The 27,216-nt window shown below is 37.5% G+C and overlaps 4 protein-coding genes across 8 annotated transcripts; 3 read left to right on the forward strand and 1 right to left on the reverse strand.

Annotated features, from left to right (window-relative positions):
* The first annotated feature begins 312 nt into the window (after window positions 1–312).
* LOC106158203 (zonadhesin-like) lies at window positions 313–7,116 on the forward strand. Its single transcript, XM_087017519.1, has 7 exons — window positions 313–452; window positions 775–849; window positions 1,281–1,376; window positions 1,635–1,825; window positions 2,053–2,216; window positions 5,642–5,803; window positions 6,169–7,116. The coding sequence occupies exons 2-7, from the start codon at window positions 792–794 to the stop codon at window positions 6,584–6,586; spliced, it is 1,089 nt and encodes a 362-aa protein (XP_086873645.1). The 5' UTR covers window positions 313–452; window positions 775–791; the 3' UTR covers window positions 6,587–7,116.
* A 159-nt stretch (window positions 7,117–7,275) lies between these two features.
* LOC106167070 (alpha-tectorin-like) lies at window positions 7,276–12,597 on the forward strand. Its single transcript, XM_013545770.2, has 7 exons — window positions 7,276–7,937; window positions 8,121–8,193; window positions 9,870–9,965; window positions 10,153–10,337; window positions 10,624–10,787; window positions 11,092–11,262; window positions 11,645–12,597. The coding sequence occupies exons 2-7, from the start codon at window positions 8,130–8,132 to the stop codon at window positions 12,045–12,047; spliced, it is 1,083 nt and encodes a 360-aa protein (XP_013401224.1). The 5' UTR covers window positions 7,276–7,937; window positions 8,121–8,129; the 3' UTR covers window positions 12,048–12,597.
* Window positions 12,512–17,949, reverse strand: LOC106167032 (uncharacterized). Of its 3 annotated transcripts, none has more exons than XR_015335447.1 (6): window positions 17,422–17,949; window positions 16,207–16,539; window positions 15,380–15,907; window positions 14,947–15,046; window positions 14,285–14,487; window positions 12,512–13,851 (listed from the first exon to the last, which is right to left on the reverse strand). XR_015335447.1 is itself a non-coding variant. In XM_013545703.3 (6 exons), the coding sequence occupies exons 1-6, from the start codon at window positions 17,696–17,698 to the stop codon at window positions 13,794–13,796; spliced, it is 1,416 nt and encodes a 471-aa protein (XP_013401157.2). In that variant the 5' UTR covers window positions 17,699–17,948; the 3' UTR covers window positions 12,512–13,793. The 3 variants fall into 3 exon arrangements, 2 of the variants coding, with proteins under 2 accessions (XP_013401157.2, XP_086873638.1); XM_013545703.3 differs by having other exon boundaries at window positions 14,368–14,487; window positions 17,422–17,948; XM_087017512.1 differs by lacking the exons at window positions 12,512–13,851; window positions 14,285–14,487 and adding an exon at window positions 14,521–14,698.
* Window positions 17,322–26,918, forward strand: LOC106167061 (tetratricopeptide repeat protein 28). 3 transcript variants are annotated; one of them, XM_013545757.2, is made up of 16 exons: window positions 17,322–17,491; window positions 18,755–18,893; window positions 19,323–19,435; window positions 19,583–20,001; window positions 20,470–20,657; window positions 20,838–21,020; window positions 21,341–21,466; window positions 22,206–22,327; window positions 22,545–23,085; window positions 23,305–23,399; window positions 23,733–23,910; window positions 24,102–24,328; window positions 24,492–24,656; window positions 24,891–25,065; window positions 25,588–25,715; window positions 26,101–26,918. In XM_013545757.2, exons 2-16 carry the CDS (start codon window positions 18,767–18,769, stop codon window positions 26,212–26,214), a joined length of 2,901 nt encoding a protein of 966 aa, XP_013401211.2. In that variant the 5' UTR covers window positions 17,322–17,491; window positions 18,755–18,766; the 3' UTR covers window positions 26,215–26,918. The 3 variants fall into 3 exon arrangements, with proteins under 3 accessions (XP_013401211.2, XP_013401212.2, XP_086873623.1); XM_013545758.2 differs by having other exon boundaries at window positions 18,755–18,887; XM_087017497.1 differs by lacking the exons at window positions 17,322–17,491; window positions 19,323–19,435.
* The last annotated feature ends 298 nt before the right edge of the window (window positions 26,919–27,216 follow it).

Genomic DNA, 27,216 nt, shown 5'->3' on the forward strand with positions numbered 1-27,216 from the left:
CATCGATGGTTTTCTAGTCAGTTGAATTGTCTTGTACTTGCAGACCATAACTTTATCAAATCCAGTTTGAAAGTTTTCCAAAAGACAAGTTCAATGTTTCGGTGTTATTGCGTGTATGTTTTATGATTGCTTTCTTCATTTGTATAGAGGCTAGTAAAGGGATAAAAGGAATTCTTCCAACTGCAATTGGTATGCATGAGTAGAAAAGGACGTAAGGCGCCTTTCATTTACAAGTCAATAAAAATGAGAAAAAAAGGGAAATTCTTAACAAATTAATCCCTACAAGCGGCCTCTTAATGACTCGCCTGTTCACTAATGAGTTGACAATCCTACACCGTTTAAAAATTTATCAAAAATATGCGCACTTACAGCCTACTCTATTTAATCTGAAATACATCGCATTTTTTGTCAGACTTAAGGTTTCAGTTGTCGGGTGTGAACATCAGACCGAGGTAAGTTATTCATAATTTGTTCTCTTTAGTGTTAATTAAGTGTTCAAAATGAAAAGAAAGATTGCATACCATAACTTAATGTCAGCACACTTGTGAATTTTTGGTTTCAGATATACGAGGGTACCTCAATTTCACACCTGTAGTTAAGAAACTATCTACAGTTGAGTTAAAAGTGTCCTAAAATTTATGATAAAATATCTAAAAGAATAAACCAGTTTCGTAAATAAATGAAATAAAGTAGTATTTGTAGTATTCTTTTACAAAACCACCTGTTGAAAATTGTGATTAAAAAATTCAATATTTGAATATTCTATCATTTTAGGATTGAACATCGTAAAAATGAGATACTGTAATGTTCTTGCATTGGCTTTCATCGTCCTTTTTGGGATCAAAGCAGGTATGTTTAAACATTATAAGACAAGTTTCAGACAAAGAACAGGACTTCAATTAAGAATGTATTTAGAATAACCATTTTTCTTAGTTTTCCCTTGTTTTCACAGACTTAGTGGATGAACTTGTTTAATGATTAAACTCGGTATATCCCTGACGTATATCTATATCTGAGATTACCGTGATACGATACGTTATTACACAAAGAAACGTTAGGGTATTAGCATTGCCTTATATTCATCAACAGCTATGGAAAGTAAGATATTCCCGAAAAGATTCCATAACTTCTCAAAGAGTACTATTCAAACAATGTCAATCAATAGTTCCCAATGTTTTCAAACTTGGCATGGAGGCAACAATTTAATCGTTTATTATTATTATTTTTTTTTTGTTTTTGTTTTTGTATAGACATACCGATATTTTTTTTCTACCTTTCAGATGCAAAAGTGCCCCCAGAATGCTTGTGTAGCCTTCACGGTATACGCGGCGGGACTATGTACACGTCCTGTGATGAGGCACATATCACCTTTTCAGGTAAAAAATATTCTTGTCACAAGAAAGCATCCCTCCCCTGCAAAAAGAAAAATCCCTGTCATTGAGTTTGATTATCCTTGAAGTCACATCTTCGTGTTATTTTTATTTCTTTGATTCTGATTACAGAGCCTTTATAACGCGGGTAGATATTCTAGTTGAGAGTCTTGGGTCACCCAAGGTTTAGATTGCAAGTATCTTTGTTTGTCACTAAATTTTAAGACTATGACCTCTTCAGTATCCAATGTTTGAACTATATAGGCTCATGCACGTATTCTCTGATGAAGACATGCAACGACACTTCTGACGACATGATCTACAAGCCACCTTTCAAAGTTGAAGTAAAGAACGATTACAAAACCGAAAACGACAACCAAAACACCTTTGTTCGTGAAATCAGCGTTTCATTTCGTGACAACAGCATAACATTTGACTCCAAGGGGGGATTTATGGTAAGATTTTTCCAATTTATAACATATCTAATTTCATTGTGTTTGTGTTTATTAAAAATTTTTAGTTTTAAATGAAAGAAGAAATGGATGTACTAGTACAACTTGCGGTTAGTAATAGTGATTAGAGTGTCGCAAGGGAGTTTATTTAAAGAATTATTACAGCAATTGTAAAATGAAATGTCTGACAGTTGTTTCTCAATCTTTTTAAATGTAACATTCGACTGCAGGTAAACAACAACCAAGCGGCAACAAACTATATTGGAGACGGGTTTACTGTGACTCGTTTGGAACTGGCAGAATTTGATGTGATAGAGCTCAATACAGATTTTAGTCTGAAAATTCTTATTCACACGAACAGTCCAACGCATAGAATTCGAGTCAAAGTGGGACGGTAAGTAATATATAGGCCTATATATATATATATATATATATATATATATATATCAATTCTTATATACCGCACAGCACATGCGTCTCAGCGCGGTTTACATTGCACGCCTGGCCATTTTTGGCCCTGATACAGACTGACTGGGTGAGGATACAGGGATACAGTCCAGCTGCCGTATGAGCTGCTGAAAGGTAGCAAACGTTTTTTTTTTTTTTGCCTTCCGTGTTGTCAAGGTTTGACACAACCTTAATATTATTATTATTGGAGAAGCTTGTCAGCAGTAAAGGAACAATCCAAAAGAGGCTATTGGAACATGTTGCACACTTCTTCAGCAGAGTTGTCAGTAAGAAGACCCTCATCACCAGGGTAAACCGGATGGCAATATCACCACACGTGCTGTAAAACCCCTAAACTGGACAGTGCGTCGCAAAAACGGCACCAGTTGGTAATATCTGATACCAACTCATCTGATAGATCAATCTTCACCCTTTCCGAAACTGGAGTAAGTTTAAAGAATTTGGAGAAACAGGAGAGCTCCGAGAACAGGTGGCCCTGAAAACATGCAGATCACGATCAGCTCAGAGCTGCATTTTGTAACCCAACGCAATTTACAACCTAAGAAAAACGGGAAGGTTAATGGGTTACCTCTACACCATGCACAGTGATGGTTTTACTGAATATTTAACTGAAGAGATTGGTATACTTTCCTTCTTTTGATCATTTCTTTTTGAAATTCAGGAAAACAGACAGGGCCGTGGCCTGAGCAAAATGCCAGGGGGGGAGGGGGGGGGCAGTAAGCACCCCGCACACGATGAGCAATTGGCGCGCGCCACTTGCGCTGCGCCAGATGCTCGCGCTCCTCAGCTCCCCGCAAAGCTCTCAGCAGAGGTGCCTCCCGGCCTGCCCCTATCGGACGCACCGCGAACTGTGGGATCATGTGATTAACGAAACAATACATATTTATTTCTTTTCTGAAAGTAATGGCAAATGGTGACCACGTTAATCAATCAGACTAACTATAACTGTGAACATTTTTGTTTACTTCGCTGGGGGCTGCCATTTTTCTTTGTTCCCGGCTACCGGCACATGCGCATTGTTGGCATGGCGTGAGCAATCGGCGCTTGCACCCCGCACACGCTGAGACATTTGCCTCAAGAGACCAAAAATATCAAACACGTGAGATATTTTGCTCAGCCGCGCGAGAGGCAAAAATCTCACCAAAATACCCCCGCAAACGGTGAGAAAACGGCCCCGTCTTTAAAGGGGCCCGCACACGGTGAGACATTTGCCTCAAGAGACCAAAAATATCAAACAAGTGAGATATTTTGCTCAGCCGCGCGAGAGGCAAAAATCTCACCAAAATACCCCCGCACACGATGAGAAAACGGCGCAGCGCAAGTGGCGCGCGCCAAATGCTCACCGTGTGCGGGCCCCTTCACTTGTTTGATATTTTTGGTCTCTTGAGGCAAAGAGCGCAGAGTTTGCTGGGAGCTGAGGAGTGCGAGCATCTGGCGCAGCGAAAGTGGCGCGCGCCAATTGCTCACCGTGTGCGGGGTGCTAGCGGACACGAGGGGGCGAAGCCCCCGAGAGGGGAGGGTGGGGGAGGTGGTGTGCCCCTCCCACGGTGTGGAAAACTTTTAAAAACTGTATGTATAATACTACATTCTGGTGCATTTTAACTGTTCAAATATTGCTCAATCAGAAGTCAGAAATTGTGGGTTCATTTTGCCATAAGTACAGTCATTTTTTCAACACAACACGCCAATTGGACTTTTTGGCATGAACTGAGTTGGCTAAAAACAGTACACCTTTGTTAAAAGATTGTTGAATGATTGTCTAGTGGCCATGAGTGCATTTTCTCACGGAATTGATACCAACTTTGCAATTACTTTTTTTTCCCTTGCGATTATTTTTTTGCACCTCAAATCCCGGGGGAGGGGGGGGGCAGCTGCCCCCCCTGCCCCCCCCCCCCCCCCCCCCGGAGGTTACGGCCCTGACAGATTTGGCGCACGCTTAAGTTACCTCACATCCTAGTCCGACATCAGCCCCACAACTTTGGGAAATTAAGTTGTACATTTTCAGCGTTGTCTAATTTTTTTAGACTACCAGTTCTTCAAAGCGTCTCAGACGTCTAGACTTGCAGAACGCCATGAGGTTGCAAAATACTTAGTCAATTTTCATTATAAAATGCGTTATGGTTGCAATTTCTAGGTTGCAAAAGGACAATCCACTTTGATACTGGTTTGGGATCGCATTGGTTATTACAGACCTGGTCATGTTGTTCTGGTGAATGGATGCATTAGCCTCGAGGCCTACCTTGAAATATGGGACAAACGCCTGTTCTTTGTAAAAACCACTCCGTTAATCTCCAAAGATGATAACGCAAGACCACAGAGCACGAACCACCCAAAAGAAGTCCACCGGAAGGGCTGGCCAGTCACCAGATTTACATCCCATAGCGAAATCTTTGGGATTACATTTTCAAACAAATTTTCAAAGATGATAATTACAAATCGTTCTAATTCAAATAGTCTCCGGGGGAAATCATTATTTACTAGTCTGCAACTCATTCCCAGTTAAGTCTATTTTATTATGTGCATACATGGAAACGGCTTTGCCTTCTCTAAATATCTTGTCCGTTGTCTCTTCAGATAACAGACTTTGCGTAAGTTTTTCTTAGGCATCTAGCGACTCAGTATTCTATCACTTTAATCAAACTTTTAAAACGGTTTGTGGTGAAAATTTGCTACGTTCATCCAGGAGCACCTGAGTAACATTACTGGGGACGATTGATTTAACTCCCCACCATTGAAGGGTCTACCCTGCGATTGCTATTAAGTGCAGAGTAACAGTTTTAACAGTTTTAAAAAAAACTATTATTCGGAACACAGCTTCCCAACCGCTGCAGATAAGATCAACAAATTGATTTTATTATTGACAAAGTTATGAAGAACAATCCTGTGCCATAGATTTTGATAACACATTTTAATCCGATGATATGTTGTCTTCTTAACAAAAGTCCAGTGAAAGTTGGTGTACTTTAAAACTATAAGTGATGAAAACTAAACAGAGATTTGTTGAAAATCGGAGGGTGCAGCACAGCTCTTTTTTTCATATGATGTATGAGTCCAGGTATTAGAGAACATCAAGAAACCGGAAATAGGACTTTCCCTCAAACCGCAGATATGTCGTCATCACCAAAATGACCATACATTAGCTGGAGACAAACGGTGTCCATGAACAATTTATGATAATATAATAACAACCAGTCTTATGAAAAGGTGTTTAAAGCCTGATTTTGGTAACAGGGCATATAAAATTTAAATGTCACCAAGGAAAGTTTTATCTTGCAGTGACGTTGTGTTGCAAATAGCCTACATGTAGGAAAACAGATATTGTATTAGAAATTCATTTTTTTCTGTTTGTAGCCGTTACCATAAAAAGCTATGTGGCTTGTGTGGGAACTATGATGGAAAGTCAGGGAATGACTTCCAAGTGCACGGCGATCTTCTGGATAACACATATCGGCAAGGGGCATCTAATGAAATGGCTAAAGGCAATGTAGTGCAAGACCATCATTCTACCGAACCGTAAGTACACAGCGAGCGAGAGAGCGTTTTATCATATTGTGAACTTATGTGCGTGTTGGTAGGGGGTATGGTGTATGTATAGGTTCCTGTTTGATTTAACGGCACATCTGACAAGTTTGATTTTGTATCAAAATCAAAGTTTTTTAGTCAGTTACAGTGAATTTTGTAATTTATTAGCGTTTTTTACTCGAATACATCATGTTTATAAACAAATAAAAAGCAGTTAAACCAATCATCCATTCAACTATGCATGGCACATAGTGTTATTGTCATTGCAATTTTGCAGACATCATACTGCTGTTAAGTATCGAAATAACAAACGTATTTTTTATTTTCTTGTAGACATTCTGTTTATTCTTCTACAGGTGTGAGCCCGTAGTCAACATGCCGCATCCAAATCAGGTGTTGGAGAGGATGATGGATACAGAAAAGGTTAAGGCTTTATATGGAGACTGCAGTGATGAAGATCATAAAGAGGAGGGAATTTCCAGGTGCGATGTGTCTGATCCAAACCACCCGACCAAAGGCTCCTTCACGTCCTGCATAAAAAGTCTGGAGAACAGCTATTTCCTTGAGCCTATCCTCGAGGGTTTTATTAGTGGTTGTACTGCAGCTTACTGTTTTGGCAAGAGCGAGAGGGCGGAAAATCGCAATGCTTGCTACTACATGAAAGCACTTTCTGATGCCTGCGATGAACATGGTCAGAAAGTGTCTGGCTGGTGCAAGGCCATGGAGTGTCCTGCAAGAGGAGGTTGCGAGAAATGGGAACCCAAGTATTTGTAGGAGGAGATATAAAACTGGATTTTGTGATTTACGTAAATTCATGCTCAGAAACAATTCTTTGTAGAATTTAGTTTTGGCCTCCTTTCTTGTTATTGACTATTACATACGTTTTTAGGTAGAGGGTTTAAAACTGCTGATGCCGTTATACGGTACTTCTGCCCCTTGACTGTCATGGACGCAGTGAAAGTCTTTATAATCAGAACCAGGAAAGATATTTCAGTAAGACAACATAAAAAGCAAACCCTTCATTAGCGCAACAAAATATGCATGTACTGTGTCGGGGTTATAGGTTTATTGCATGTGCATACCTGCTAATCACCTACAATAGTTTTTTGCTTAGTGGAATAAAAGGGTTCGTGTTTTTTCTTGAAATTAAATGTAATTTCCTTGGCTTTTTTCAAATTTGTGTATTAAGAAAAGTGTCTGCGCTTTAGTCCATCAATAGTTTGTCAATTATCTTGTCACTTCCTTTTTCACATTGTTTTCCTTTTAAATTGCAATCTATGCGGGAATAAATCACTGACAATAGATATGTTACAGTCTCAAAATCCTTAAAATATCTACTGTTCCATGACATACTGGCGCAATACTAACTGATAGCCCTTTTTTCCCGATGCTAAGTTTAACTAATTAAAATGATAATTTTAATAATAAAACTATTTAAAAAGAGAGAGAGTATAAGCTTAAAATCACGTCATTAATATTTCCCTTTAAGTATGCTCTCTGAGAGGCCCCAGAAAAGAAGTAGCAGGGACATCATTAACAAAGGTCCAGTTTTGACGTTTGTTCTTTGTAATCAAAATGCACATATTATCCAATAAAATGAAATGGGGATGACAAAAAAACGTACCCAGTTCGAAAAGTGGTTTGCATCGTATCGTTGATAGAGGGGTCCTGTTACTTTGCACTTGGTTACATTGTAATGGGTCCACAATTTATAACATATCTAATCTAAGAGGCAACAGATTGATATATTCTATTAATGCTTAATTGAATGCTTGCGAACCGCCTATCTGTAGTTTCAACGGAGAGTAGAACATTACTTACACTCATAAACGGTCAATAGTTATGATAATCTCTTAAATATTAATTTACGTTGGCGCTTTCAACATGTTATTACTTGCACTGAGATGGAGTCATATTAAGGAACTGTTCAATCATCCAGTATATTGTATGTTCCTTTATGGATTCACCCGTATGTTATGGTGTTAGTAACCCACCCCTACTGAAACATTCAGCAGAAGTTTACGTACGTACCCTTAGCAATGTTACATAAAAGAAGAGGAATTTGTTAAGAAACGCCACTTTCTGACAGTTCAATAACTAAACGGACAGGTGAGGCGGCTGTTAGGTATGTTTCAGTTTTGTAATGTAGAATTCAAACTATTTTTAAGATAAATAGCATGATTTACTGAAACTTAGAATTTGAATTGGATTCAATTTGAAGAACATTTTAAACCTTTCATTTCCACCCACTAGCAAAGATGGTTTGCAACGGTAGATGTACTGACATACAGTTTTCTCGTCGTTTCAGTGACAACCGATGAAGATGAAAAACGCTCCTTCAACGATTTTGTTGTTGATCGGTCTATTCACTGCTAAATCAGGTACATATATCTTGTGAAGAAATTCAAAATAAACTATTTCTAACATATATTCGGCAACAAAGGTGATGAAAACCAAAGGAGTTTTGGTATGAAACTTATAAAGAAAATAAAGTAGTTTCATTATGAAATAAATCGAGGAAAATTATTCCCAATGCTAAACACTAGAACGGCATATTTTAGAATCAAGCGTCAAATACTTTGGTAGACATTGACACAGCCACAGTTTTCTCGATGGTGACATTTGCAGAGCGAATTGAACGAATTTACTGCAACAATTAAACGAAAATAGCAGAAAATGTAAACATCTTGTGAAAATAATAGATCTACAGACATTAAACTCTACCGCTATACGTTGGCACTTCGCTGGTTTATGTATGTTTTTAAAAGTATGTGGCTAATTTATTTAGCTGACGATGAACGAAACATTTATAAACATTATAAACATTATTTGAATTTTTTTCTAATTGGCTTAAGTCGTTTAGGGCTTTTTTGGTCGTTTTTTATTTTGTTTATTTTATTTGTTTTATTTATTTTTGCTTGAAACGCACTTGCCTTCTCTAAAAGCTGCCGCATTTTTTTCAGAATACATGTCATACTATTTAATTCTGTTTTGCCGAGGGATTCGAAAATTGACAAACGTTTCAAATGGTATATGTCATGCATAGAAATAAAAGAATGGGGTATGTGAGGGTTTTGTCACATTCGTTTTGAACATTTTACACTGATTTTCATTATACATAGTTTTAAAGAAATCAGAAAAATAAAAAATGAAGTTGAATATATATTCATGAATTCTACTTTTTTCTAAATCTAGTTTTTTGTGTAATCGTGCAAACGTTTTTCCGATTCATGTCTTGCTAGTATGCGCAGTTTTCGTATTCATTAACGAAGGTTTGAGTTTAAAAAAATACCAACCCTATTTGATAATTTTTGAACGTTTTTAATGCAAACATGAAGCAGATTGCGCTTAAGGGGTATTTAAAATGCACGTTAATTTGACTGATACATTTTGTCCTCAACTTCAAGTATATTTCCACAATGCCTGTTTAGAAAGGTTTAGCAAATTACTTTCTATACTTTATAGAGAATACAGTTTTGCTTCGTGTAAAACATTTTCTATTCCCTGTCACCATATCGTCTAACTAGTCATGCATGTAACTAAAAAAGGTTTAGGTTTATGCACCTGGTTTATTAATCACAGGACGATTTTACGACAGTCGTTTGCTTTGCTTACCAATCAAAGTGACAGCCAAGAGTGGTTAGGACAGATATGCTATACAGTTATACACAGATTTTGAGGGAAATGCCACTTTTTGTCGGTAATTACAGGCCATGAAACCTGCAAGGTTCCGATCGGCCCTTAGTTTTTACATACTAGTATCCTTAGAATGAGGACCAAACGCTAGTATGGAACCGTGCAGTGCATGTTTTTTTGCAAAACGTTCGAAGAAGAGTCAATGTTGGACTTATATGACTTGATTGGTTACCTGCATGTAAAAACAGTATGTGAAAACAACATCGCGGATTGGGATCTAAAGATAAGCCAATCTACAAAATCAGCCGACTTCCAAATATAGTGAGACCTAACTGAAAAACTATTGACTTTCCAGCCATGTTGAAAGTTCATTTTTTCATCTAAGACAAAAAGTCGCATTTTTATTATTCCTTTCTTCCAGATGCGAGTTTTCCCTCATCCTGCACTTGTTTTGCCCATGGCTACAGGGAGGAGATAGTATTTGAATCCTGCGACGGAGCATATATTACGTTTGGAGGTACGGTTAAATGCATCCTAACAAGGCACATGTAATATCATATTAAAATATCCAAAAGGGGAGTTTGCAGTTGTCAATTTGATTTCTCGTCACTGCAACTTTTTATTTTAGTTTTGCATTGTTTTGCAGTGTTTTGGAGTGTTTTGCATTGCCTTTCTTCAATGGCGAATACCTTTAAATATTGCAGGATCGTGCTCGTATGATCTTATGAGAACATGCACGCCGGATGGTCTGGACAATAAGCCACCTTTCAGCGTTGTTGTCAAAGCAGGTTACACCACTGAATTCGACAATAAACAGACATTTGTCTCGCGAGTAACCATCAATTTCGAAAACGAAAACGTTGTAATGGATACGAGGGGTGGTTTTATGGTAAGGAAAAGGGATGATACTGGCAAACTAAACAGTAAACAGAAAAGAATATATCGTATTTATTGTTATACAAAATCTTTCAATCATCACATCTTATTCTAAATAAATAATTAAATAAATAAATAAACATTAATTAATCCAGTAATGTTGATTTACATTCAATATAAGCCATATTTGTGTTTGTCCTTTATATTTTATACTTTATACTTCCGCTTGGGTTAATGGGGAGAAATAAATAAACATTAGTTAAATCCAGTAATGTTGAGTACATTCAATGTCATTTCAGGTGAATGGAATGATAGAGACTACGGACTATTTTGGAGATAACTTCAACGTTACTCGGGTGGACCGTCCTGAATATTCTTTGATAAAGTTTCAAACACACTTCTCACTCAGGGTTCTTATTCACATCGGTGCACGCTCACATAAAATTCGGGTCAGAATCGGACGGTAAGACATTTCTTTCACAAAATTGGGAAACCATACGTAGTGTGCAAACAACATTATGCAGCTGAGTAGAATATTTCAGTGCATTAAAAATTGGCCGTGATAAATACGCGAATGAGGTTACAGTATCATTTACACCAGTTGTTCGATTATTCATGTACCATTCATATGCTGTGTAATATAATTGAATTGTGTCTACTGTGTCTAAAAACATATATTTGATAAAGACAGCGAGATAGCTAAATAGAACGACCCATTGTAATGCAAAGTGAAAATTAGATAACTAACAAAGCATCCACCTTTCTAGGCATTACCAAAGATCACTGTGTGGTCTGTGCGGGAACTTTAACGATGAAACGGCTGATGACTATCAAACTGCGGACGGTGAAAATGTGACTGACCTTGCCTACCTAGACCGACAGGCTGCGTCTGAAGAAATTGCTAAGAGTATGCTGGTACAAGAACACGAACAAGAGCTGTAAATATTTTTCATATTATATAGGCCCCTTATCTGCACAGAAAGCACATCGACTTATTCAAGTCAAATTTGTTAAAAAAGCAAAATAAATACGACTCATTACCTCCGACCGAGGTCTAAAGATTTTGCCTTAAATTTCACAAATCTCAGAAAACCCAACTTGGTATTTAGTTCTAAAGAGGGTTTATTCAAATATTTTAATAATTAAAAAATATAAAGATAAATGCTTTCTTTATTGCATCAATATTCCCCCACGCTTGAAAGACACCCAATTAACTTGTTGCTACATCTAAATATAGAAAATCAACTACCAACATTCCATGAAACGTGTTTTTGTTGTTGCATTGAATTCTAAATTAGAACATTACTTATTTTTTCAAAGGTGTGAACCTATTGTCAACAGGCCGAGTCCACATCAGATGCTAGAAGCGATGATCGATAGAGAAAAGGTTTTCGACATTTATGGTAGCTGTGCAAAAGAAGAAGATGAAATAGAGGGGAATGCCCAGTGTAATGTTACTCTTGAAAACCACCCGACGAAAGGATCCTTCGCGAACTGTTCGAAGGATTTAGATGACGACAATAAGCTCAAGTTCGTTGAAGCTTGTTCCGCAGCTTACTGTGCTGGCAAGTCTCACAGGGCAAAAGAACGCAACGTCTGTTACTTTATTGAAGCACTTTCCCGTGTCTGCCGAGAAAACCTGAAGCCGGTGCATAACTGGTGCATGCCCATGAAATGCCCCGCACAAAAAGGTTGCAGTAAATGGGAACAAAAGTATGACTGACAGCTGATGGACAACACCTAATGAGATGGGCACTTTACATGTATCCGAATGTCCATATTGCCGCTTCCCTTCCTAATCTTATATTTTCCAGTGCTCTACTCTTATTATTAGAATTTGTTTCGAAGGAACATGGGTTAAACTTATTTGCTCTAAATCACAGGTAAAATCAACTCTACGACTTCTTTTGAGCCAGTTTCAAACGGGGAGTACATAACGTGATTTGATCTACTGTTTTGAATGTGTCTTATTTCCTCTGCTTTTTATTGGTATCGATTCGCGACTTCTGCTTGAAATCAAACATTGAAATTATCACACACTATTACTTTATTCAGTCACTTCTTACACATGGTGCATTATTGGTCGCATATTTATCACGTTCACAATGTTAATTCTTGAAGGGCATAGCTTCTATTTGGTTTAGAGGGTCAAAATATGCTCATATCAATCATAGTGGACAAAAATCATGCAAACCGTTTGTTTATTTACTTGAATATCTACGGGTTTTATGCACAGAGCTTCTTTGGTCAATAAATCATACCCTGGTAGAAAAGCAGTGTCTTTAATTTACAGCTTTACGGCAAATCTAGGCAAAAATGATAATGTAGTAATAACATCTCTTCTGTAGGTTGTTACTTCCCTAATCAAAAAAAAAAAAAAATGCCTAATGAAATTAGATCATAAAAACCTACGTTCATCTTATAATATTTGTCCATCTACAAGCTTGCAAATAACTTTTCTATAATAATCCTTTGCTGTTGAGATAGCGTGCACCAGCATAAAACGCAAGGGATCCATTAATGGCTTTATCAGTTCACTTTGTATATCATTTCCTTATAAAAGTACACCAATAATAATGAGCTAACCATTCTGTCTCTACGTTTCTTGTCATATATCTCCTTTAGACATCGTGCAAAAATTGCAAATACACAAAAAGCCAACAGGTTGGACACAGACCAAAGAAAACATTCAGTTTCGTATACAGTGTGTACCATATGGATTTAATTGATATATTTCGTGCTTCAAAATATAATGGTAGACACAGATGTGGGAACGACAAAATGTCATCAACAGGGCGTTAATGACAACTCAAAGTATAATACAGGAAAAACTTAAATGAAACAGTTGGAGTTTCGTGCATTTCATTTTCGCAATCTCAAGAACTCGGGGTTTGCAGAAAACAAACTCGCCTGGCGTTCTCTTTTAATGTTAAAATGTGACATACCAATTCAAATAATAACAGAAAAGCCCGTGTAATCACGAACATCATTGCATACATGAAAAACGATTTGAACAGCGACTTCCAAATGTCACCGTTTAAACTTTCATCGAGACTGTGTCAACCCTCAGGGTACAGATGACTGATGTGAGATCGAAACCATCAATACAACCCTCATGCAATAATATTAAATGTTCCACAATATTATGTATGTATGACGAAACAGGTGCTGTGCCGTGCAAAATGTCGCAGACTTCCTCTAAATGTTACAGTCCTTCATCAATATGTAAATGTTTTTTATGGAAAAACAAAAACAAAACAAAACAGGTTCCCAGTCCTGCATCGTTAGTCCACTTACAACCTGATAATTTTACTTATAGTAGATACAAAAAAATGAGTATTATCTTTCGTAATTCTCAAATTTGCAAGTAATGTAATGTAGATAGCACTGGCTCTAAAATGGTGTCACAATCATCTATCACCACTCCGTATCTTGCGCCATGTCATTTTAGCATTTCTGTTTTAGCCTGTCAGCTGTGTAGTGGATAACATGGTTCTGATGGAGGTGCGGACAGGTGATCGTCATCTCTGAAATAACAGTGTTCAGGAAGTGTCGTAAATGAGCAGATCATATTACATTCATTTAGTCATTCAGCAGTTTGGCACTTATCCCACTATTAAATAGTTAAATGTTATAAGTGGCACAGCTATTATATCGACGTTACTAACCCGCATTCGCTAGAATTTTGCATGGTTTACTCTATATCTAAACTGTTTTGTTTTTTTAATCACATGTGAACCAGATTTTAAAACAAGATGCTAGTAGGCCCTACGTTAGAGACCAATTGTCAAATTAACGCGTGTGTGTGTGAATGTGTGTATGTGTGTGTGTGAGTGTGTGTATGTGTGTGCGCGTAGTGAGAAAGACTTAATTGTCAGTATTGACAATAAATTCTTCATAGGCTTGCAGATACATTTTATCCAAATGTTCGTTACTTTATTTAATAATAATAATAAATACCCAATCAAATGGAATATGATATCCATATGATCAAATCCACTAACTACTTCAAAACTGGAAGGAAGATAAGACGTTGATCTTACTTGCCAACGAGTTTCACCATCAGTGTGGTCTTCTGTTTTTCGTCTACTACCAGATCTTCGGCGGCAGAAAATTTAGCATGACTAGGCCCTTGTAATGCCACTCCGCCTGCACTCCAGCCTCTACAAAGATATTACACGCCATAGGTAAGTACTCCGAATGAAAGTTAATGGACCCTGTGAGAATTCTGCAAACTTCAACAGCATTTAAAAAAATCTGTTTGATTGCAGATATTTCCATTATAGCACAGTTGATGTTTTAAACTCCTTTGCCGCCCTGTCAACAAGCCTAGCAAGAGGTTTCTCCATTCCTTTCACAAACCTTGATTTGCCGCTGGAGATTTTATGCATGTATTCAAAGTTTTTAAATTATCTAACAAAATATTTACCCATAGGCTTACTTAATTAAAAATTGCTTTTACTCAAGTAGTCATCTTGTATTTGATTTAAACTGCGACATATGGCAGTAAATGCCATAAAATATTTTAAAAGATTTTAAACAGTGCATATGACTTTAGGATAAAAATTTTATCAGTTTTTTTTTTTTTTTTTTTTTTTTTTTTTTTTTTTTTTTTGACGTACCTGCTTACGTCATCACTCGAGCTGTCCGACTCGTCTGAATCACTGTCCGACTCCTCACTGTCTGACGACTCGGCCTTGGGATCGTAGCCTCGAAACGCACCTCAAAAATCAAATGTGAAATTACAACCTGTTAGACACCCTGTGAAAAACTTTAGGAAGAAAATGTTATTCTTGGGGTCACTTTTTATTCAGTGATACAGACTTTTACATTGATGAGTGATATTTTGAATGTTTGACACTGACAACCAGCAGTCCTATGATTTCATTAATTGACATTACTTTAAGTAATTTAAGTAATTTAAGTACTTTAAGTCAAATGCATTTTTATAAGTTGGTATCGAATGAATGCTCTTTCAGAAACTGACGTCACTTAATATATTAAATTATTCCCAACATTGTGGCACAAAGTCTGTGATAATATAAAGGGGAGTACCTCTTGATGCATGTTCTTTTGCATGTATAGACTGTATTGCCGGCAAAAATTGAGCTTCAACTACTCCCGACTCCAACGTTGATCGAATGCCAGACTCAGCAGGTGCTTCAGCAACTCGATAGAATACAAAATGTTTTCTCTCCGTTTCCTCCTTGTAGGTTGGGCAGTCAAACTCCGATTTTTCATTTTCCTCTAGCTGCGCAAGAATAACTTGTTTTCCATCAACATACACATCAACATTACATTTCACTTTGTTGGTATTCTGGAGCATTATTTGAAACTTTTGGCCACTCTGAAGTTCTACATATTCTTGTCCGTCTTCTACCTCATAATGCTGACCCCCAACTATGCCTAGTCTATACCCATCACACTCTTTATAATTTTTGTCTTTCTTTTTAAACTGGATTCGAATTGGGTTTGATGTCACTCGAGTTAAGGGACTCTTTGGTTTTTCAAGTATGGATCCGACATTTCTTTGCCTCAGAAGTTCAGGCTTTATTTGTGGTTCCTCTGATAGTGCAGTTTCGACTGAAAGATACAATAGTACATAATACGATCCGCACAATTTAAATGTATATGTGTGAAATATTCGAATGCCTAGTAGGGCCTACATTACAGGGTTACCTACGGAGCGAGAAAAAAAAACTAATTAAAACAAATTTTGGTCCTGTTTCCTATTTCGATTGCGTTTTCAATAATGGCATCTATTCACAAAACTCTATAAACTGCATTACAGGTCATTTCTGCCATTTTGAGTTTGAAACACAAATGAAACTAGATTGCTTATTTTAATGATCTTTTACACACTGTAGTCTATATTTACTTACGTGTTTTATTCACTGTTGGCGGCGCATCTGTTTCTAAATCCAAGCCTAAACTTTTAGTATTTGTATCGTCAATTACTTCTGTTTCTCGAGGCTCCGGTGAGGATTTCATTTCAGTGAGAGCGACTGAACCTAAGATAATTTCTAGTGACTGATTTGAGTCTGTCCTTTGAGTGTTAGGTTGCAACGATTCCGATCCTTGTAGTTTTGGGTCAACCCAGGAGTATTCGGCAGGTTTTTTCATTTCTTGGGACGAGAACTCGGTCTCTCTGCAAATGCTAAGACCTTGTCCACTTTGTGAATAATTGGACTGGATTTGTTCGTCGATAGAAGAGACTGGAAAAATTTAAAAAGGTCAACTATATGAATGTACTGAAAATTAGCCAATTCAGCTTTTAACATTTATCACTTTTTTGTGATTTAATAAGTAAGGTTTGACAATTGTAGGGCCTATTGTAGGCCTCAGGCCCGTAGCCAGGGTGGGTTCGGGGGGTTCAAAAGAAACGCCCCTTTTGCTGGGAAAAGGTCCACTCTGAGTAAAATTTGATTTATGTACATGAAGTTTTTATGGGAAAAGGTCCATTTTTCAGAAAAAGAACCCCCCTTTTGAAATTTCTGGATACGGGCCTGGGCCTACATGTAGCCTAGGCATACATGTGATGTGCATTATGCTCAGTAGCATAAACGGCCGCTCTCTATTTGTTATATAATAATATAATAATATAATAATTATATAGGGTCTACATGTTTATAAAACTGAATCTGATATTAAGACATGGATATATGATGTTTCTTATAAAAAGAGATAACTATTTACTGTAATTATAACGTTTTACTGGATATTGCATTTCCCCTTGAAAGTGGAGTCGCTTCCAGGAAAACAACCAATTTGTGCCAAAAGAGGGCACTAGCGGCAGACGTGGTTATGAGTAATGTTTTGTGTGACGTATTCATTCCCTCTATATTTAAGTGTACAGATTTTATCAAATTTAATTTTACACGTTTCATTTGTATTTGTACACGTAACTGAATGGCTATCCTAGCACACGAGGGTGCGTGCAAATCTCAATTATGTACAGTTAGGTCTATCAGAGATGATAAACACAATTCAAAACATAGTTGACCTAGTTGCATCTAACCGGATCTTTGCGACCCTGTCTATCATATACATGTATACATGTTAAAATTTACTGAGCGAGCTTGGCCAGTTTTCCATACCTTTGGTCGAAAAATCTCTGATCCTGATATACAGATCGTGTCTGTGAAGAGACTGCATTAAATACTGTAGGTAAGTCAGATCTTCGTCACATATATGTGCCCCTTCTTCTAACAGAGAAAATATATGATACCCCTGGTCTACTCCCTCCAGTCTTGACTTTGGAACGACACCAGAGACAAGATATTTTAACTCTTCTACGTTTTGAGTCGACAATTCATGGGATATTTCCATTAGAAAGGCACGAAAATCAGTCGCTTCTCGAGTCGCCGGAGTCATTTTAGAAGACTGGCGTTAATATACTTGACCCAGATAGGCCTACGTGTTTGTAGGCCGAGTCAGAAATCCCTTGTTTCGATTCGTCAAACCTAAACGATTAAACAGTGATTATAATATGCTTCTTTCTTCCTGTCATTGTTAGCAGTGAGCACAAGTTCATAATTTTACAGTGTAAATATGAATCCCAAACAATTTGTTTATCCAGTCAAACCAGGAGCTTTCCTGTAACGAAATGGAAATGGTTCGTGGAAACGTCTATTTTTAGCTCTTGCTCATTAGGGCCTACGAGTGCACTTTTATCGTGATCCCATGTCACATGCACGTCAAATTACATTAGGCATGTACGATTAGAAAAAATTAAGGTTTCCCCTTTTCTCTGCCATTTGGACTGATATGGAGAATTTTTATAATTGCACATCAAAATGCTTATGACTCTGTCACACATAGGCCTACTTACCGAATTTTGAGTATATGACATCACCCTTTTTCCAGCGTATAAATAAAATGAACAAATGAGCAGAGTGTAAAATTGTTTTTGAATATGCTCAAAACATTTTGTCTCCCTCCGCGATTGCAGATCGACCTACAACAAGGTTTTCCATGCGTAGGCCTACTTGAAACGTAGGGACACGTCGTAAGTGTAACCATAGAAGTAGAGAATCTACTTCTATGGTGTAACGAACCCTTTGCGTTTGTGTGCGTATGGGTAATTTTCCTCGTAGGCCTACGTTAGTGATGTACGCTGCTAAGTGTGATGTCCAGTGCCTTTATAAAACCATAGACTCTCTACTTCTATGATAAAACGTTATTCACTTTGTTGCTCCAAATGGTGCTTTGAAATAATGTGCGTGTGTCTGTATGCGTACGTGTGTTTGTGTGTGTGCGTGCATAGGTTCGTGTGTGTTATTTAAGCACATGTAGGCCTATACGTATTAGGCTGCAAACGAATTTAAAAACATGTCATATAAAAGTGCGGAAACGTTCTTGGTGTAAAGAACATCCTCTGCAATTGGAGTAAGTTTGTAAATATACAGAATGTTTATTTATTTCTCCTAGTTGCCATTCAGAATGGAGTCTTCTGCTCGCCGATCAAGCCAAGTTGAAGTAGACGATGTCCAACAAACATTGTCTCAGATTGAACAACACTTGGAGAAACTGAGAAGCAGCGATTTTTCATTGATCAATACTAGTAATGGTAAACTGTTATTAGCGATAAAGTAAAATCAGTCGTCTTTAAAAGAAATAGAAGTAGCAAAAGAAAACGTCTTTGTTGCTAAAAATCAGACATTACAAGCTCGAAGCTGAGACTTTCACTAGTTGCTACTGTTTCCTTCATCTTTGTCTGTCCGGAACATCCCCCGTCACAGTAAACAAACCTATATTGTTTTCATAAATTGTGCCGCTGAAAATATAGTAGATGAGTGTTTAAGTCCCCGATCTACAGGTATCCTGAAATGGGAATAAGGTTTTTTTTTTTAGTTTTGAGAAATGTGATTACATCTGCAGCATTTGAAAACGACCTAAAGTTAAACCCATTTCATTCAACATTTTATTTACATTTTATTGCGATGGAATACCTATAATTAACACAATTAATTACATTATTTTCATCACGCATTTTCAGCAATAGAACAACACTTGGACAGTGCTGAAGGTTTACTTTATGTAAACTTACCAAAAGCACGTGAAGTATATGAGATTTTATTGAAATCCATCGACACGAAGGATAAACTGCTGGTAATTACATGGACTTGAATTTCAATAAAAAAGACAAAAAATAATACGTAGACAAAATGCCTCAACCAAAATGAAATTAAATTTTTGAATTTGTAGAAATTAAATATATAACACAACACAAATTTTATCAATTTTTGCAATTTTAAGGTACTCCGATGTCGACATGGGTTAGTACAAGCTTCACTGGGCACATTGCCTTTGTCTGACTCATTAGCGGTTGCTAAAGAAGGCTTTGAATATGCTCAATGCATTTTACCAAATCAACCCCAGACCAATGACGAACTGAACGCCGCATATTTAGAATCCAGTTTTGATCTTGCTACTGTCTACCGAATCGTCGGTCAACTCGATGAGGCCGACCGAATCCTGAGGGAAGCACTCCAGTTTGCGAAGGACCACAACTGTCGAGATGGTGCACACAGAGCCAAGGTACTCCAGGGTATCGTGTTGCTGTCACGCGGAGAACTGGGCGTGGCCATCAGAGGCGTCTTTACGCCTTTAATGGAGGAATCTCTAAGTGATGAAAACAAGGGGTTACTCCTTCAGGCTTTAGGAAATGCTTGCAGGTAGGTTGGGTATGTAATGGGAAGTCCCTGTTTTATTTATTGAACAAAACTTGATAACTTGTGTGTCCTTAACAAGGGGGGTCAGTCCAACTAGAGATAGGCCTACTGTTGACTGTAATGTGGCAACTGCTAATTAATGCACCAGTCTGTAGACTAAAGCGATTGTAAATTTTCGCTCATTGGAATCCCAGACATAGTAAATGTGCTAATGTTGTGCGGGTGCCAATTTACACAACTGGGCAAAGACAGGTATTGGGTCATCAAAGAAAAATGAAAGTGAAATATCAACTCTGTGATACGCGCTTTCAATTTTAACAAAGAGGGCAACGTTGGCGGACGCGATTGTGGATCTTGCTGACAAAGTTTAAAAGCATGGCATGTATTTTTCTGACATTTTCACAGAGAGACTAGAATATATTTTAGATAGATGGAAATCCAACTTAGGTACTGTATAAATCGTTTTCGCAGATCTGCCGCACAGTGGGGCCCAGCAAAGGATCACATGAGAGAAGCAATTTCAATTGCGAAAAAGATGGGTGACAAGGCACGTGAAGCAGAGAGGCACTGTGATTTAGGAACCATATATCGTTCTGAGGGTCGAATAGCTGATGCTTTGGAACATCAGAGAAAGCTGTACGATTTTGCATTGGAAAGAGGTAACAAAGGCCACTCCATCCAAAATGTCGATGTCAGTTTTACAATCCTTATACTTAAAACTATCCCCGTAACAAAAAGATGAAAATGGGTAATACCGCGTCAGAAAACAATATCGCATCATATATCAGATCCACGTATCATTCCTACTGCATCTAGAAAACGTAACCCTATCATTGTAGGAGATATGCAAGGTCTATGCTCTGCATGCTTTGGAATTGGTTTTTCGCATTATTCAACAAAACCTAGACCCGATTATAAGCAAGCGTTACTTCACCTTGGTCTACAGAAACGTCTTGCCGATAGACTGCAGGATGTAGCCATGAGAGGGATTGCCCTAAATTGTCTGGGTAAAACTTTTACAGGTATGACCTATCTTTTTTTCTGAACATGTGATTTTTTAAATTTTCAAATTGTCATCCACATTTCTCCAATGTGAGAGCAAATTATTGGAAATAATAGCCGCATTTCTAAAGAACTGTTCTGCATTTCAGGAAGGTGAACTGTTTTCTCATATCAACTAATGCAGACAAAACCTATCTTCAAAAAGTTAATATAAACAAATTTAGTACAAATAGCGCTGATCAATGTGCTTCATCATTGCTAATATGATATGAATTAAGAGAAGACTGAATTTAAGGAATACAACCTTATGATGGTATTTATTATTGCAAATTTATGTAAGATTTAGGAAAGTACGAAGATGCCATCCAAGCCTTTGAGGAGAGAGTAGAAATTGCACAACAAACTGGAAACATAGCTGGTGAAGGGATGGCGTATGGAAACCTTGGAACAGCCCATAGATGTATAGGTGAAACACACTGTTTGTTTTTTCCTCACAGTATACAATCATCAGAACTGTCAAAATTGAAATAATATTTGAACATTCATGAAGATTTCATTCTTTGCTCCATACTGCTTTTATTTAAGGAGCGATGGCGCAGTTTGTACATATTGGTCAACGTTATCTTCATGGCAGCAAATTGTACCTTGAAAAAACTGCCTTTGAAATTCCATTTATAAAACATTTTTCCTGGTTTATTAAGACGTGTTATCTGAAAAAAATCTGCAATCCTCGGAGGGTCAACTCACCAAAGGCTTTTCAAACTAGTATTTTGTAAAATTCACTGACTGGTTTTCACCCTGCCATTACAATAAATTTCAGAACGGCTGTATCAATGCTCATTGGCTACCTTCGGAGATGATTATATGTTCCCACCCTTTTCTTAGATGTCTTCAATATATATTTTTTTTTTTTTGACGGCTCGGTTTTTTATTTCTCAATCTTACTTGGGTCGAAAGAACTTAGGTCGAACTTTAAGACTAAAATCCTAGCGCACTAAAATAATGCAACTGTCAGTCTAAAACATTGATGTTTTAATATTAAAATTAAAACATTGCTTTTAGAGAAACAGATCTATTATCCCCATTTAAAATGACTTTAGCTGATTTCTCCGGGATCAAAGTTAATTTAAAAAACCGCACTGCCTCAATACAACTTCTTATTACTTGATTGAGAAGTTAATCTTATATTTACATCCATAATTCAGGAAACTACGAAGAAGCATTAAAATACCATCATAAATATTTGATGAACGCTGAGCGCAGAGATGACACCGGGGGAGCGGCTATCATGTTGAGAGAATTAGCACTGGATTATTTGTTTATGGATGTATGTTTACTTGTTCTATGCATTTTCATGTGGAGAATTTGGAAGCATAAATGTTTATCTCAGAGTCGGTGAACACTATTTTCATTTCGCTGAGAAAACCTTAAGCAGTTAAATGTAGGCCTATTTAGAAATACGACATACTTTCCTGGTTTTTAGAATTCTGAATGGCTTTTCTCTTAAATATTGTAACAAGCTGACAATTATTATATTGTTACAGGACAGCGCGAATGCAGAGGTCTTCGCTAGGAAAGCGCTGACAACACTGGATACTATAAGAGCACAGCTAGGTCCAGAAGATACTTCAAAAATCGCAAACTACGAAAAGAACCAAGCCGATGCCTATAATCTTCTTATCTACGTTCTTGTCAAGGCAGGGCGTTATAAGGACGCTCTAGTGGTGTCCGAAATTGGTCGAGCTCGTGCTTTAACAGATCTAATGATTCTGAAAGCCGGTAAAAGCTACGCACCGCCGCAGAGTCTAAATGAAACTGACATTTATGATTTAGCACGAAGATTCCAAACATCATTCGTCGTATATTCCATAGTTAATGAGATAGACCCAAGGGGAAAACGAACGGGATGGTTCTACATATGGCTGGTAACTATTGAGGAGGGGGTGCAGGCTCCCAGGGTTTATTTTGGAAAGCACTTAAATGTGTCTGATCCGGATCTTGTTGATGAGAGCAACGAGACTATTGCCCTTGATGAAGGATATTTTCATTCACTGTGTAGATCCATGCAGACCATGGACGATTTAGGTGGGTATTTCATCATTTCATAACTTTTTTGCATTTAGTTCCTTCTTGATTAATTGAATTGATGAAAGAGTATTTTCATAAGTTCTCCATGTTAAAAGTGTCCTCGAGTCGTGTTGGGCTGGACGGACCCTGCACAGTGTAAAAATTATCGTTCTGAAATACAGTGTAGGCCTATCAGTTCCTTTCAATACAAAATTAATTGATTTTTGATAAATTCAGATCGTACTCAGAATTCAGACTCGGAATCCGATTCGGATTCAGAGGAAGATGAGACAGAAAGAGATCCAGGAAAAATGGAATCGGCCCAAGAACAGGTAACATTATTAAAAACGTGAAGTTTATTTATTTATTTTTTTGTGACTGTGTGTATCTAACCTAGCTGTAAAGGTTATAAACTTAAGTTCTGTCTTACACGACCGCTTTTACTCATACCCTGTGGGGCATGACTCTCCTCGTCCAGCTTACACCCCTGACATCCTTTCAGTTTGCTAGTGTTAGTTGCTACAAGAGCATGTCTGAACGTTAAGAGTCTCAGGTTGTAGGAAGACTACAAGAACACAAACATTGACACACACACACACACACACACACACGCACGCACGCACGCATACACACACATATATATATTCCCCTTTCTTTACTTTCAGCCGGGTACAACCCGTTTTAAGACTTGGGTCGCATCAGAGACGCCAGTGAGGATGAAAACTGAAGGGCAGTTACGCGCCTTATACGACACTTGCATTGCTCCCATCGCTAAACATCTACCTGTGGCAGATGTTGGAGATGAGAGTCATCTTCGACCACGTTTAACAATTATCCCACAAGGTATGAATGTTCTTTTTGCAGGTATCTGTGAAAGTGAAATATACCCCTTTTAGAATAAATACTGACGAGAAACCAGCACGTTTCTTTTGGTATTTTCCACTCTTCGGCGCATAGTCCTCTAACCTCTCTCTTTAGTACAGTATTTTGCATTCCTGATTTATGAATTGTTATGTTTGTTTAATTTTTTGCAGACTTCCTATTCAAAGTACCATTCGCTGCACTTCAAGCTCCAGATCACAGTTACATGGTGCAGAAATTTGTCATGAACTGCAGTCCATCCATCCTTGCCTTCAAACTCTCTCAGGAGAGACGAGAGCACCTGAAAACTCTGACCAGAAAAACCAGCATGATTGCTATTGGCAACCCCTTGACACCCTTTACTGGAAAACAGCTGCCGCAGTTGTTGGGTGCAGAAAAGGTAAGCGAATGAATTTGAGTTGATTTAGGCCTGTTGTAAATGTATGTAGTAAGGCATTTTGAAAGATTGGTGTGTAATTGCAGAATCATTTGACGTGTGCATTTTTAGATTAAGGTAAAAAAACCAATAGTTCAATAATCATATGATCAGTATTGTTTACTAGGAGGTCAAAAGAGTGCGCAAGTGCTTCAAAGATGATGACGTTTCCTTGTTACTTGGAGAAAATGCAAGGAAAGATAAAACTATGGCAGAAGTTAAAGCCCACTCGGTGATTCACATAGCAGCGCACGCGGCACCACATGAAGGAGTGGTAGATTTAAAAGAAGAGGTTGGTATCGCTTTTGTTTGTGTCACTCATTTATCAACATCGACAGGTTACTAACATTGCAATGATGTCCGTGGTTATTTAAAAAAAAACTTAACCCTGTGATGATACTACATAATGATTTTAATTTTAACTTAAAAAATTACAAATGATGCTATGAAATGCCTCGATGATTTGTTTTGAATGGGATTAAACAAATTGATTATTTATATCTAAACTTGAATTTTCTTTTTAAAGGAAACGGAGTTTAAAACAGCTGACGGTGACTATAGCACAAGAGGCTGTTTATTCATGGCCCCATCAAATCCAGATTGTCAAGGTATACTGCTGGCTAGTGAGATCATGACTATGGACATTCCTGCTTTACTAGTTGTGCTCAGTTGTTGTGAAACGGGACTCGGGAAAATAACAGGTGATAAACATTTCGTATCTGCATTCTACATTGTATACCCAGAGATACATAGTGCTGAATTTGTCACCTATAGTTTTCGTGGCATTATTGGAAGTGTCTGTAACGTGCCCTTTGTGTGCGTGCGTGCGTGTGTGTCTATGCGTGTGTTTGTTTGTTGGTTACTGTGTCTGTGTTTCTTTCTCTGTGTGTGTGTGTGTGTGTGCGTGTGTGTGTGTGTTGGGGGGGGGGGAGCTCTTAGGAAAACACGTGAAAAATATATAAATTTTGGACCCATTATATATAAACACACAAACGCACACACTAACACACACTTGTTAGGCAGCTGTGAATTACAATGTAAATTGCCTTGCTTGATTATTCCTTGTTTTCTACAACTGAGTAACTGAGAACGTATTTATTTAATTCTCTCAAAAAAGGGCTGATTATAAGTCCCAAGTTAGCACATGTTTATTTAAGTAATGCAAAACATGTTTTAATCTCACACCAAGAGCAACTTTTATTGTGCTGTCTCTTTTTGTATAGCCGATGGCGTCCTGGGCCTGTATCGGGCGTTCTTAGTTGCTGGAACTGCGTCTGTTCTTGTTAGCCTTTGGAAGATAAAAGACAAAGCCACTTGTAAATTCATGACTTTCTTTTATAAACAGTATAAGGTAAGCTGAAACAGATTCTATGCTAAACATAATTTCAACTCTTATTAAAATATGGCACGATTGATAAACATACAGCCCACGTCTGTTTGAGCTGTGATACCCTTCAACTGTATTATACCCTTCAAATGTATGATACCCTTCAAGTGTATGATTTCACTTGCGCCCCTTTTAACAGAGCTTAGTTTCTCGGTCAGTTTTCCCTGATGTGTGCTAATGCTTGCTTACGTAATATTTCATTTTGATGTGCCATGATAAAATGGGCTTCTAGTGATTTTCAGTTGGAGTATGTAAAGAAAAGTTGCTTTTAAGGCATACATATGTATATTTAAATGTTAGACATATATTTACCTTAATTTTGGAAAACCGATTACTTCTGGTATTTCAGAAACATGGAGACATTTCTTTAGCCCTACACGAGGCCATGTTGAAGATGCTGCAGCATCGCAAGTACCATAAGCCACACCACTGGGCTGCTTTTGCACTGATGGGGGCATCGTGATGGAAGATTAAATTGCACAAAGAGACTTTCGAAATATACATTTTTCGTTTGAGGAGAATTGCATGCAATGAAGTTTGGAGAGCAAATTAAATTAATAGAAAATATTCATTAGCGGGACCAAAATTGGTGTGATAAAAACAAACAGGTCAATAAAATATAGTTTACTAAGTAGATACCTTTTACGTGCAATACACAGTCTGTAAGTTAGCAATGATTATCATGGGTACTGACAGTAATGTACAGCATTTCTAAGATCCGTTAAACCAATATTCAATATTATCAATTTTTTCAATATTTTGCAGTTCATTTCCCAGACATCATGTTCTACCTAACTATGAAAAACCTTAATATTAAAAGATAAGTTCAAAGTCCTGCTTAAAATATTTTTAAAAATAAACTGTTTGAATATCTGTATCGCAGGACAAGTTTATTGATGCAGTAATTTTTGGTTCTTTTTAACCCACAGTAGACATCGGTACAATTACTTTTAGATAAATGCAAGACCCTAAGGAATAAAATGTTACTTGTAGTTTGACTGCTGAAAAGTGGCAAAACTCTTAATGGCACAAAACCAAAATTAATGAAATGAGAAAAAAAATGTTTACGAAGGATGACAGTGGATGACGAAGGATGACAGTGCATGGCTGAAGATTGGAGTTTTTCTGTAGAAATTAAATTATGCATGAAACCGATGGTAACATCGACATGGTACGTTCGTCTTAGTACATGTATATCATTCCCTCTCTGTGAAGAAGAGGTGCTTGCATTCCAACTATTATATATATATATATATATACTTGACATTTAATATGGAATATTTTAGTTTCGAAGGTATGCCTAGGTAAAAATGCGTTCTTTTTTCAAAAAACTTCCAGGCCTACCCAACTACCAGGCTCGGCACCGAATGATTCTGAATTCACCGGTAGATCAGACCAAACTACCCGTTTTCAAGGTGTGTTTCAGATCGCATTACACAGTATCAGACGCGACACCGCTCTTGCC

Source organism: Lingula anatina, chromosome 1, assembly GCF_051362555.1.
Source record: "Lingula anatina isolate TDL-2025a chromosome 1, LinAna3.0, whole genome shotgun sequence".
Taxonomy (NCBI): Eukaryota; Metazoa; Brachiopoda; class Lingulata; order Lingulida; family Lingulidae; genus Lingula; species Lingula anatina.